General features: G+C 51.5%; 1 protein-coding gene across 4 annotated transcripts; it reads left to right on the top strand.

The window, feature by feature from the left end:
* Window positions 1-1,979: 1,979 nt before the first annotated feature.
* Window positions 1,980-6,433, top strand: PYCR2 (pyrroline-5-carboxylate reductase family, member 2). Of its 4 annotated transcripts, none has more exons than XM_011997956.1 (7): window positions 1,980-2,266; window positions 2,539-2,609; window positions 3,951-4,130; window positions 4,255-4,476; window positions 4,686-4,778; window positions 4,960-5,123; window positions 5,710-6,433. In XM_011997956.1, the coding sequence occupies exons 1-7, from the start codon at window positions 2,200-2,202 to the stop codon at window positions 5,873-5,875; spliced, it is 963 nt and encodes a 320-aa protein (XP_011853346.1). In that variant the 5' UTR covers window positions 1,980-2,199; the 3' UTR covers window positions 5,876-6,433. The 4 variants fall into 4 exon arrangements, with proteins under 4 accessions (XP_011853346.1, XP_011853348.1, XP_011853349.1 ...); XM_011997958.1 differs by having other exon boundaries at window positions 4,960-5,127; XM_011997959.1 differs by lacking the exon at window positions 4,255-4,476.
* Window positions 6,434-13,374: the final 6,941 nt, after the last annotated feature.

Raw genomic sequence — 13,374 nt, 5'->3', positions numbered from 1 at the left:
ACTTCGCCCGGCTAGTTTTTTGTATTTTTTAGTAGAGACGGGGTTTCACCGTGTTAGCCAGGATGGTCTCGATCTCCTGACCTCATGATCCGCCCGTCTCGGCCTCCCAAAGTGCTGAGATTACAGGCTTGAGCCACCGCGCCTGGCCTATGAGAGCTCTTAAAGCCCCAAACCACTGGACCTTACAGATCTCACTTCTGGGAGTCACATTAAGAAAATAATGAGTCAGGCAAAGATTTTATCACAATAGTATGAACAAAACTTTAAAAAATTGAATGCCGGGAGCGGTGGCTCATGTCTGTAATCCCAGCACTCTGGGAGGCCGAGGTGGGTGGATCACGAGGTCAGGAGTTCGAGACCAGCCTGGCCAATATGGTGAAACCCCATCTCTACTAAAAATACAAACTTTGGCCGGGTGTGGTGGCGCATGCCTGTAATCCCAGGTACTCGCGAGGCTGAGACAGGAGAATCCCTTGAATCCGGGAGGTGGAAGTTGCAGTGAGCTGAGATGGTGCCACTTCACTCCAGCCTGGGTAACAGAGACTCCGCCTCAAAAACAAATAAATAGGCCGGGCGCCTATTTATTTGGGAGGCCGAGGCGGGCGGATCACCTCAGGTCGGGAGTTCAAGATCAGCCTGACCAACATGGAGAAACCCTGTCTCTACTAAAAATACAAAAAATTAGCCGGGCGTGGTGTCGCATGCCTGTAATCCCAGCAACTCGGGAGGCTGAGGCAGGAGAATCGCTTGAACCCGGGAGGTGGAGGTTGCGGAGAGCTGAGATCGTGCCATTGCATTCCAGCCTGGGCAACAAGAGCGAAATTCCGTCTCAATAAATAAATAAAACAGAAATAGAGTATTATTTTCCTTAATAGTTAATATTATATTTGGTCCTCACTTTAAAAGGTGCACAAACTGAGGGCCTGGGGACTTGCTCAGGGAAGCTCACAGAAAGCAGCCCCTCGCCTGGAAGTGGGGGTGTGCATTACACGAAAAGGACTAGAAAAGCTAGTAAAGACCATGGGAACTAAGGGTCCCCAGCTCTTCTGAGTCCTCTAGGAACGCCACCTTCTTTCTCTCTATGTCATTTTTCCCTGCGGCCTCTTATATTTACTACTGATGGAAAAGGAAACATCACATTGGTGGAGCTTTTTAAAGCAAGAGACAGGTCGGGCGCGGTGGCTCATGCCTATAATCCCAGCACTTTGGGAGGCCGAGGCGGGCGGATAACCTGATGTCAGGAGTTGAAGACCAGCCTGACCAACACCGTGAAGCCCAGTCTCTACTAAAAATATAAAAATGATCCGGTCGTGGTGGCGAGCGCCTGTAATCTCAGCTACTCGAGAGGCTGAGGCAGAAGAATCGCTTGAACCCGGGAGACGGAGGTTGCAGTGAGCCGAGACAGCGCCACTGCGCTCCAGCCTGGGTAACAAGAGTGAAACTCCGTCTCAACAACAACAACAAAAAGGCAAGTGACAGCAAGGGGCTGAGGGCGCGGGCTCGCGAAAGAGTCGAAGACTCGAACTTGTCCTTCTTGTCTCTAGTTTGGACAAATTCGCGGGAACCACTCAAGTTCAAGTGAATAAGCGGTGGCTGACCACCCTGGTGCCGCCTCTCCGCCACCCTGTCTGAACCTACGCCAGGAGGGCCTCGTTCATTCCCGCAAATCGGCAACCTGGAGAACTCCTCTGGGCCATGAGAGGCATCTGATGGCCAGCGCCAGAAATAATATTAGCCAGGCCTGGGTCGGGCCTCAGCCCTGAGCCTGAGGTGGCTTAGGAATAACGACCTCAGCCTTGAGGTGTGGGGGCAGCGGGGTCTGGCGTCCCTTGGCCTGCGGGCGCCCGAAGCTCACGCCTAGCTGCCACAGGAGCTTCCGGGACTAGAGCCCGGAGTTCCGCCCTCCAGTTGCGAGCGGAAGAGGCGGATACGCGGCCCGTGCGCGGCCGCGGATTGGCCCGCCCCGAGATCCTGGTTGCGGATTAGTAGTCCGGCGGGGCGGGGCCACATGGCCTAAGGAGCCCGGGAGATACCTGTTGGAGGAGTCCAGTGTTGCACCATCCCAGAAACTGCTGTTAGCTCGCCCTCGCTCGGTGCGCCGCCCGTTGGCCCCTGCGCTGTCCGCCCTTCCCCTAGCGTTATTTCCGGGCCCGCGCTGAGGGGGTTCCTGCGGCTGCCAGGAGGTGTGAGCCGCGGACCATGAGCGTGGGCATCATCGGAGCCGGCCAGCTGGCCTATGCTCTGGCGCGGGGCTTCACGGCCGCAGGCAAGCTCGTGGAGGCGGGAGGCGGCTTCGCGGGCGGTCCCGAGGCCCGAGTGGGGCTCCGCCCCACCGGCATAAGAGAATGAAAGGGGTGTTTGCGTCCGGTGGGGTAGATGAGACTCTGGTTGAGCAGCAAGTGCGTCTTCTGTCCTCGTAGAGGGTTGATGGGGAGAGGCAGACTGGCACTGTTAGGGCGGCTCTGGGTTTTAGAGCCAGGGAAAGCGTGATAACGGGCTGGACCGCGACCCCTAGTTAAAAAGCTCTGTCTTCTGCAGGTATCGTGTCGGCTCACAAGATAATAGCCAGCTCTCCGGAAATGAACCTGCCCACGGTGTCGGCCCTCAGGGTAGGTGGAGCGGGGCGGAGTGGGAAGCGGGTGGAGGCCCTGGAAAAGGATGACCTGAGATGAAGTGAGTCCGTCCGTCCCTGCGCCCAAGTGCTGGTCTTTGGCCGGCGGTGACCTTCACTCCAGGAACATCACAAGCTTTCCACCTTCTCTTGGGCAGCTCAGTGTGGTGGGAACACCAAGGCAGACATACTGGGGGTCAGACCCAGACACTGGAGTGGTAGAGGATCAACTGAGGTAATTATATGATGAAAGTACCTGGCACATAGTAGGTACCCAATAAACACTCATTTAAAAAGAATTTTTTTCAGACAGGGTCTTACTCTGTCGCCCAGGCTGGAGTGCAGTGGCGCGATCTCAGTTCACTGCAACCTCCGCCTCCCGAGCTGCAGCCTCTGCCTCCCGAGTTCAAGCAATCCTCCCACCTCAGCCTCCCAAGTAGCTGGGATTACAGACACCTACCACGCTCGGCTAATTTTTGTATTTTTAGTAGAGAATACTGTTGGCCAGGCTGGTCTCAAACTCCTGGCCTCAAATTATCTGCCCACCTCGGCCTCCCAAAGTGCTGGGATTACAGGGGTGAGCACACTCAGTCATTTTTCTTAATAGACTAGTTGTATGACCTTAAAGTACTCGGCTACTTTGAGGCTATTTCCTCATTTTACAACAGTGGCCACTTTGCTGTTATTCTGAGTTGTGAATGAGCATATTGGGAAGAATCTGGTGAGTTAGTTGTTCTGCTCTCCAAAAACATATTCCAAGTCTTCACCCAAAACCTGTGCTCTGTGGGAGAGGATGGTTGATGAGGCAGGTGACAGGCAGTGTCTGTGCCTAGGGTGGGCTGATGTCCCTAGCACTGGAGGGTCCTACTTCTCAGTTTGGAGTCATAGAGGAATGGATGACTTCCAGCCTAGCCCTGGACCGCGTGGAGACTGTGTGGTCCCCACGAACAAGTGGCCAGAGTTAGGATGGGGCCTGACTCAGCTGTTCTTCTGATGACCAGGTATTAGCATTTCCCTATGCCCTGCTACTTTTCATCATAGGGCCTTCTTACCTAGCAGAGGAGTGCCTTAGATGCCAGAAGATTGGCAGGGAAGAAGGGCAGCCACTTCGTGGTTACCATGGAGAAGCTTGTCATCCTCCAAGCCTATGCTTACTTGTCCAGTAGCAACAATAGGAAACTATATCATGTGGGATAGGGGCAGAACCCTGAGGGCATACAGCTAAGAATTCCAGACTGCATCTGGCAGAATGGGTTTGGCAGGGGTTCAGCTGCTCCCTGGGAGGCCTTGGCATAGCCAGGCTGCTCCAGCACTGTGAGCTGGGAGTTTTCTCTTGCAGAAGATGGGTGTGAACCTGACACGCAGCAACAAGGAGACAGTGAAGCACAGCGACGTCCTGTTTCTGGCCGTGAAGCCACATATCATCCCCTTCATTCTGGATGAGATTGGGGCCGATGTACAAGCCAGACACATCGTGGTCTCCTGTGCGGCTGGTGTCACCATCAGCTCTGTGGAGAAGGTGCCCATCTCAGTCCTGATGCCCCTTGTGTGAGGGGAGGGTTGACCCAGGAATGGCAGCTAATGGGTGGGTGCTGATGGGAGCTGTGCCCTGGCCACTCACTCGACTCTCTCCCTCACCCTAGAAGCTGATGGCGTTCCAGCCAGCCCCCAAAGTGATTCGCTGCATGACCAACACACCTGTGGTAGTGCGGGAGGGCGCTACAGTGTACGCCATGGGCACCCATGCTCTGGTGGAGGATGGGCAGCTCCTGGAGCAGCTCATGAGCAGCGTGGGCTTCTGCACTGAGGTGGAAGAGGACCTCATCGATGCCGTCACGGGGCTCAGTGGCAGCGGGCCTGCCTATGTGAGGCCCTCATTTGCTCGCTCAGCCTTCCAGGAACCCAGGCAGCAAGTTGGGCTGGCAGGCAGGCTTGGACTGGGGGTGGCGCCCACCTCTTGGGCACAGCTGGCTGGTACAGGATGCTGACCCTTGGAGCTAGTTCCAGTCATCAGAAGACCTTAGGAAAGGTCCTTCAGTGCCTTTGGCCTGGGTCTTAGTGAGTGTCTCCACAGGCGTTCATGGCTCTGGATGCATTGGCTGATGGTGGGGTGAAGATGGGTTTGCCACGGCGCCTGGCAGTCCGACTCGGGGCCCAGGCCTTGCTGGTCAGTATCTTTGCCCCGCATGTTCAGGACCAGGGTGTGGAATGGGGGTTCTTGTGCATCACTGAGCTGGGGCGGGAGTTGGTTGGGAAGCTGGGGTAGCAGTTGGGCAGGAGCAGTGGGTGTGGGGGAGCCTGTTCCAAAGTACACTAGCAGCTTTCTCCTAATGTGCCCTTCCCCATAGGGAGCTGCCAAGATGCTGCTGGACTCAGAGCAGCATCCATGCCAGCTCAAGGACAATGTCTGCTCCCCTGGGGGAGCCACCATCCACGCCCTGCACTTTCTGGAGAGTGGGGGCTTCCGCTCTCTGCTCATCAATGCAGTTGAGGCCTCCTGTATCCGAACACGGTGAGTCCATCCCGCTGACCTCTGTCCCAGGCCCTTCACTCCTAGTTGGTCCCTGGGCTGGGTTGAGCACCATTGGCAGAACCTGCTGTCTTGGGTCCCATTTAGCAATGCTGGAGTCTGTGCTCTGTTAATAACCACAACTTAGTAGATTTTGTTTACCTAAGAGTTTGCAAGCCTTACTTCACTTAATTCTCACTGCATTTCAGATAGCTAGGATTAACTTTGACTTATAGATGGGAAGTTGAGGCTCAGAGACAATTTTCCCAAGGTCAAACAGCTAAAAAGTGATGGAGACAGGATTCTAATTTGAGTCTATGACTCCAAACCCTGTCACTGTCCCCATATGATCACAGATACCACTTGGGGCTCTATGTCTAGCTCAGATCAAACAAGATAAATAAGACAAACCCATACTTAGTTAACTAGTACTTCTTAGAAGTACTAGTTGGGAAGTGTTTGTCTTGGGGCTCTAATTTTTGGTGGTGTCAGATCAACAAGCTTGAGGGTTGTGTGGATAGTGGAGACTCAAAGCTCTGGCCCCAGGGCTTATTGCCTTCCTTCGATTCTTCTGGGGTTTTGTCTACAGAGAGCTACAGTCCATGGCCGACCAAGAAAAGATCTCCCCAGCTGCCCTTAAGAAGACGCTCCTAGACAGAGTGAAGCTGGAATCCCCCACGGTCTCCACACTGACCCCCTCCAGCCCAGGGAAGCTCCTTACAAGAAGCCTGGCCCTGGGTGGCAAGAAGGACTAAGGCAGCGTCTACCCCCTCTTGTGATTTAGAGCCCTCAGTTGAGAGCCCCTGCCCCACCGCCTCCATTGCTCCTCCTCACCTTTGCAAGGAGAAAGCAGGCTCAGGTAGTTTTCAGGGCTTTGTGATAAAACCTCCTTAAATCTGTTCAGACCAAGCAGTGTGAGCTTCCTCTCCTGTCCCATGTTGGAAGATGCCCTGAAGGGGTGGTAGATGCTGGAAGCCAGACACAACCCTGCATACCCCACTCAATTGGCGGAGGCTGGGGCTGGGACTGGAGTCAGCCCAGCTGGGAGGAAGGGCTGGGGAGGATCTGCAGCTGAAGCCCAAGGCAGGGTTGGTTTGATGCCAAGGCAAAGTGGTGAGAGAAAAAATAGGAAAGGGGCTTTTCTCTGAATTGGTAAATGGGAAAGAAGTGAGCAACTTAAGATTGTCACCATCACAAGTGTACAGGATTAGACTGTGTTTATATTTAACTCTTGCTTCATAGGTGTACCATTTAAAGAGTGTACCATTTAATGCTAAGTTTAACTGCTTTAATAAAGTTTATTTTTAAATATCTTGCTTTTGTTAGGCTTAAATAATCATCCTGGAGAACTCGACGCCCTTGTGAGGTCCTCGCCACTTCTCTGCAAGAGCACTGTCCAAGGGCTAGAAGTAGGGATGAGAGGAATAAGGGGCCAGGCCCTTGGTCTGGATCAAGGTGTTGTTCTAGAATGAGCCAAAGCTAATGACAGGGAAGAGCCAAGTGGGCTGCATGAGTTGTGGGTCAGCAGCCCAGAATAAAGGAGAAAGCCATCTGCTTAGCTGTGGGGCAGGCACTGCTGAGCATTTGATCCTCACAGCTGCCCTCTGAAGGAAGAACTGTTCTTTTCTCACCTTATAGAAGATGTTGAGGCTGGCTGGGCGTGGTGGCTCATGCCCGTAATCCCAATACTTTGGGAGGCCAAGGCGGGCGTATCACGAGGTCAGATCAAGAACATCCTGGCTAACACAGTAAAACCCCGTCTGTACTAAAAATACCAAAAAAAAAAAAAAAAAAATTAGCCGGGCATGGTGGTGGGTGGCTGTAGTCACAGCTACTTGGGAGGCTGAGGCAGGAGAATGGCGTGAACCCGGGAGGTGGGGCTTGCAGTGAGCTGAGATCACACCACTGCACTCCAGCACGGGTGACAGAGCGAGAGTCCATCTCAAAAAAAAAAAAAGATGATGTCGAGGCCTAGAGGGATAAGCAACTTACCCCTAGTTGTACTACTGGTCAGTGGTGGAACTGTCTGTGTTCTTAGCTATCAATTCTGCAGCCTCCCAGAAGTAGCTGGGCATGCCATTCACACAGCCAGACATCCAGTGTTTCTCTAGGCAGGCCAGCGTGTGCCTGGTACTTGTTCCCGGGAGCTCCCTGCCTGTGCAGCAGGGCTGTTTGAAAAGGCGTGGGAGGCCGGGCACGGTGGCTCATGTGTGTAATCCCAGCACTTTGGGAGACCAAGGTGGGCATATCATGAGGTCAAGAGATTGAGACCATCCTGGCCCACATGGTGAAATCCCGTCTCTACTACAAATACAAAAATTAGCCAGGCATAGTGGTGTGTACCTGTAATCTCAGCTACTCGGGAGGCCGAGGCAGGAGAATTGCTTAAACCTGGGAGGTAGAGGTTGCAGTGAGCCAAGATTGTGCCACCGTACTGCACTCTATCCTGGTAAAAGAGCAAGACTCAATCTCAAAAAAAAAAAAAGAAAAGGCATGGGCATTGGCATCAGCATCAGCTCTGGGTTCAAATCTTAGATTCCCCTGCTTTCTACTCCACAGCCCTGGAGAAGTTACCGAATTTCTCTGATCTCAGGGTTTCATCCCTTATAAATATGGAGCCCTTGCTTCATCAAAAGGTTGTGGTGGGTATTAAATGAGACCGTGTAGCAGTGCTCAGCAGAACATCTGGAACACCATGGCCCCTTTGTGTAAATGGTGTTCTTCCTTTACCCTCCTGCTGAGAAGAGAGGAGAGCCTTGTTCCATTCCACTGAGTCAGGGCAGCCCCCGTTCTAACTCCAAAACTGAGAGCACATGGGAAGTCCTTCTTCCGGGCCAACACAGCAAATGCAATACTAAAAACTCATTTAAAGCCCCCAGTATGTGGCAGGCACCTTGCAGACACTTCACATACAATCTCATGGCCTTAGGAGCTGGATATAATTTTTTTTTCCCCAGAAAAGTGAGGCTCAAAGAGGTTAAATACAAGTTGCCCAAAAAGATTTGAACAGACATTTCACCAAAGAAGATAAACAAATGGTGAAGAAGCACATGAAAAGATGCTCAATCTTAAAATAGTTATTAGGGAAATGCAAATCAAAGTCCAATGAGATACCACTTCACACCCACAAGTATGACTGTTCTTGGTTTAAAAAAAATAATAGCAAATGTTGGCAAGCATGTGGAGAAATTGGAACCCTCGTGCATTGCTGGTGGGGATGTATAATGATGCAGCCACTTTGGGAAACAGTCTAGCACTTCCTCAAAAGATTCAATAAGCTGGGTGTGGTGGTGCACGCCTGTAATCCCAACTACTCGGGAGGCTGAGAAGGGAGGATGGCCTGAGCCCAGGAGTTCAAATCCAGCCTGGGCAACATAGCAAGAGCCTACCTCTTAAAAAAAAGAGTTACCAAATGACTCAGCAATTTCACTCCAAGTTATACACTGAAGAGAAACACTTGCTTGTGAATGTTCATGATAGTGCTATTAAGTAGCCCCAAGGTAGAAATAACCCAATTGGTCATCAGCTGGTGAATGGGTAAATGTGTTACACCCACACAATGGAATACTCAGCAATAAAAGAGATAAGAGTAGAGACACATGAACCTGTAAGACATGTTGAGTAAAAGAAGTCTGTCACAAAAGGCCATGTATTATATGATTCCATTTATATGAAATGTCCAAAAAATGCAAATCTATAGCGACAGAAATAGAGGTTGCCAGGGACTGTGGTGGCAATGGGAAGAGCGCAGAGTTTCTGTTGGAGCCATGGCAATGATGTAAAATAAGATCACAGTGATGGTTTGCACAACTCCGTACATATGGTCATTGAATTGTACACTTAAAATGGGTGAGTTTTATGACATGTAAATCATACACAATAATGTTTTTAAAAATGAAATAAGCTGCCCAAGTTTTAATTAGCTAAGAAGTGGTGCCAGGATTCAAATCTGTATCTGATGCCAAATCCTATCCTCTCTGTGCTAGGCCTGCTGGCAAGTCATCCTAGATGACAAGAGATTGTTCCCCACATTTTCCTCTCCTCCATCCCCTGCAAGGCCACCCCTTTCCCCAGACCTAAATATACCAACATACATTTACTGATGACCTACTAAGTGCCAGGCCCTGTCTTATGTCTTGGTGCATGGGGTCACCCTGGCTAAGGTGTGTCCTCACCTGCCGAGCACTGCTGCCCTTCCCTTCTGAACTTCAGTCAGGTATGATCAGGGCCAGATGGGAATGAGGGTGGCTGAGGCCCTGGTGCTGCTTCAGGGAGAGGAGGAGAGGGCCATTCCTTGGAGAAAATTTCCAGTCATCTCTCCCCAAGACCTCAGGCCTGTCTGGGGAGGCCAGGAAGTACCCAGGACTTCCCCCTCCCAGCTGCCCACCTTCTCACAGGGCTGATGAGCCTTGGGGCCAGAGCTGCCAGCAGTCAGTGAGGGCTGGCAACTCCCTGAGGTGGTCAAGAGAGCCCCCAATGTGTCAGGCCCCAGACAGAGGCACTAGAGCTTGCATTCTAGTCTCATCAGGTGTCCAAGCCACCAGGAAAGCATCCAGATACCCCTGCAAGAGCTGGCATTGGGGGTTAGCACAGCCTTTTCACTAAGGATTTGCTGAATGCTCCTCTCAGTGCCCTGTGAGGCCTGGGTTTGTCCTAGGCAGACCATCTTGGCCCAGCGCGATGGCTCACGCCTGTCATCCTAGCACTTTGGGAGGCCAAGGCAGGCAGGTTGCTTGAGACCAAGAGTTTGAGACCAGCCTGGGCAACATGGTGAAACCCTGTCTCTACAAAAAAAAAAAAAAAAGAAAGAAAAAAAAATTAGCTAGGCATTGTGGTGCATGCCTGTGGTTCCAGCTACTAGGGATAGAGGTAGGAAGATTGCTTGAGTCCTTGAGGCAGAGGTCGCAGTGAGCCGAGATGGCATCACTGCACTGCAGCCTGGCCCACACCTGTCTGAACAACAACAAAAGACTATCCTTGTTCAGAGTTGTACAAGGGCTAAGAACAGATGTGGACACCACAATGTGGCAAACATGGGAAGCGAGAGAAGGCAGCCTGGAGTGGACTGAGAGTAGGGGAACATGCCGTTGGGAAAGACAGCCTCAACCTTTCTGCCTGCTCTGAGAGGCCACATGAGAATGGGCCTGGAACGTTCCTCACAAAGAGCTAAAGCATTCTCAAGCCTGTGGTGGACTTGTCACTTTGCATGGGCGCATCTTTGCTGTTTAGACTTGATGTATATTCCTTTAGTCTGCTAACGTGTGCATCACATGGCACCTGGCCAAGCCCACCACTATATCTGTTCCCGCTGGGGAGGGGCAAGGTCCTTCTGCTGCAGCACAGAGAGGTGTGTGCAGGCCAATGGTCCTGGGTCACTGCTGGGAGGGACCTGCTGACCATGGGGACCGACACCCACCACTGAAGCCGTGTTCACTGCTCTTCTCTAATATGGGTAAAGTGGAGTAGCCCGGGCTTGACTGTGCTGTTTCCCCTGGCAACTCCAGTAACGAGACTCAGTGAGCAGAAGTGCTAGGATTTCTGCTCCGATAATAGGCAACAGATGCCACTTGCTCACAGGAACCAGCCCCCTCTCCCTGTTCCCAGCTCCCTGCACTGCCCTCTTCTCAGGACCCGTGAGCAGCCCAGCCTTGAGTACCCCCCAATCCCGATTTCCCAGTGGGTGTCTCTTAGGACCCCAGAAAAACGCTTCCTTGCCCATTGCCTCCATGTTAATCCCCTGTAAAATGGGGCAAACTACTGCCCCAACTGTTAATGATCCTTACTTTGGGAAAGTGAGATTGAGATTGACTTTTCTCTTAATTTCTTGATTTCTTTATTTTACTTTAGATTGTTGATTGCAGTAGGCAGGCATGATTTTGGTGGTTAAAAGATCTAAAGATTTTTCCCACTGCTCCCACTCATGGGGCATGCTAGAAAACAAACGCGCCCTCCCTCATCTCCTTCATCCTTCTTTCATCTCCTGTCTATGTGTGTCCCCTGCAACTGTTACTAAGCAACACTCTCCAAAGAAACACCGAGAGTCAGCCTGAGCCCAAGGGGCTGGCTGTGCTTTCCTTCACCATTCCAGGCAGGAGAGCTAGTCCTTTCTGCACATCTGAACAAAATACTTGTAAAGCCTTGACTTGTGTTCGCTTTTACCAATAAACTAGTTGGAACACAGAAGTGGATATTGTGATTATATGAAGTCAGTAGCATTTTGAAAATGAAATACCCCTCTTTTCAAGGCCCAAGCCAGTGTGGGTAGTATACTACCTTTATGTAAGAAAGGGGGGAAATACAAAATTGGATAAAGAAACTCTAGAAGGATACACAAGAAACCACTAAAACAGCACCTGGTCGTGGGGGGCAGTGGGAATGTGGCAGATGGGGGCAGGGCAGGAGGGAGACCTTTCATTACACACCTCTTTGTACGGTATTGATTTAGGAATCACATGAGGGTATTGCTTAGCTACAAATGCATTTGGACAGCCTTTAGGGGGTGCCAGGCTGCCCTGGCCATGGGGTACTTAAGCAGGATGCGTGGCCCCACCTGGTCAGTCAAGGTGGGAGCACGTCCTGTGTGCCCTGCTTTGGCCTCGAGCTGTGTCTCAGAACACTCCGGCAGGAACACTTAGCACGAGAGCTGGGTTGCAGGCCATCTTCCCAGTCCTAGTGCATGGCACCCAATAAACACAGCTGAACAAATGCTTGAATGAATGACAGCTCTTCTGCTTGAATGTCAGGTTGGGCTGTTACCTGAGTGCCCAATGAGGTCTCTGGTCTATTGGAATGAAAACTCTGTGCAACTCCCAGACTGTCCTTGGACCTGGTCATTCCTGGTTTGGTTTTTAAAATTATTAATTAATTAATTAATTATTTTTTCACATGGAGCCCAGGCTGGAGTGCAGTGCAGATCTCGGCTCACTGCAACCTCCACCTCCCTGAATCAAGCGATTCTCTAATTTTTTTGGTATTTTTAATAGAGACGGGGCTTCCCTATGTTGGCCAGGCTGGTCTCAAACTCCTGACCTCGTGATCTGCCAGCCTGGGCCTCCCAAAGTGTTGGGATTACAGGCATGAGCCACTGCGCCTGACCCTGGATTGTTTTTGACTTTCTTTTATTCAATCAGCAGGTGTTGACTAAGCACTGAAGGGCTGTGCTTGTGCCCGACTGGCTGGGATGTGGACAAGCCTAGTACATTTCTGTCCTGGCCACTTTGCCTCAGGGGTGCTCTATAAGTGTGCCTGCTCCTCCCGCTGTGTGTTGCCCAAGAGCCTGTTCAGTATGTGGATACTTTAGAGGCATCCTCCCCATTCTTACAGCTGTAGGCTGCTTCAGGTAACAGGGAAGTACCTCAGAAATATTCAAGTAAAAAGGGATTGGGGGCCGGGCGCGGTGGCTCAAGCCTGTAATCCCAGCACTTTGGGAGGCCGAGACGGGCGGATCACAAGGTCAGGAGATTGAGACCATCCTGGCTAACACGGTGAAACCCCATCTCTACTAAAAATACAAAAAAATAGCCGGGCGAGGTGGCGGGCGCCTGTAGTCCCAGCTACTCGGGAGGCTGAGGCAGGAGAATGGCGTAAACCCGGGAGGCGGAGCTTGCAGTGAGCTGAGATCGGGCCACTTGCACTCCAGCCTGGGCGACAGAGGGAGACTCTGTCTCAAAAAAAAAAAAAAAAAAAAAAGGGATTGGGATGATTATCGAATTTATAACAGTTTTCCATTTTAGGAAGGATTATGTGGATAAACATTCTGTCCTCCTTGAAAATAAGTGACTGAAAACACATGCTGGTGGGCTGCAGCAGAGCATGTGAGGTTTGGCTGGACATCAGAGACTTGTCAATTGAGGTACTTTGATATTGAGTGACGACGAGAGGCTGAGAAACCAGTGTGGGGTCCAGGCGCAGTGGCTCATGCCTGTAATCCCAGCACTTTGGGAGGCTGAGACGGATGGCTCACTTGAGGTCAGGAGTTTGAGATCAGCCTGGCCAACATGGTGAAACCCCATCTCTACTAAAAATACAAAAGTTAGCCCGGTGTGGTGGTGGGTGCCTGTAATCCCAGCTACTCAGAAGGCTGAGGCAGGAGAACCACTTGAACCCAGGAGGCTGAAGTTGCAGTGAGCCGAGATGGCTCCATTGCACTCTGGCCCAGGCAACTGAGCAAGACTGCATCTCAAAAAACAAAACAAAACAAACAAAGAGAAACCAGTGGGGGTATGTACCTCTCAGTTACTGCTCCACCCTGAAT

This window comes from Mandrillus leucophaeus, unplaced genomic scaffold, assembly GCF_000951045.1.
Source record: "Mandrillus leucophaeus isolate KB7577 unplaced genomic scaffold, Mleu.le_1.0 Scaffold550, whole genome shotgun sequence".
Classification (NCBI taxonomy): domain Eukaryota; kingdom Metazoa; phylum Chordata; class Mammalia; order Primates; family Cercopithecidae; genus Mandrillus; species Mandrillus leucophaeus.
Note: the sequence above shows the minus strand (reverse complement) of the source record. Positions and strands in the feature narration are given on the sequence as shown.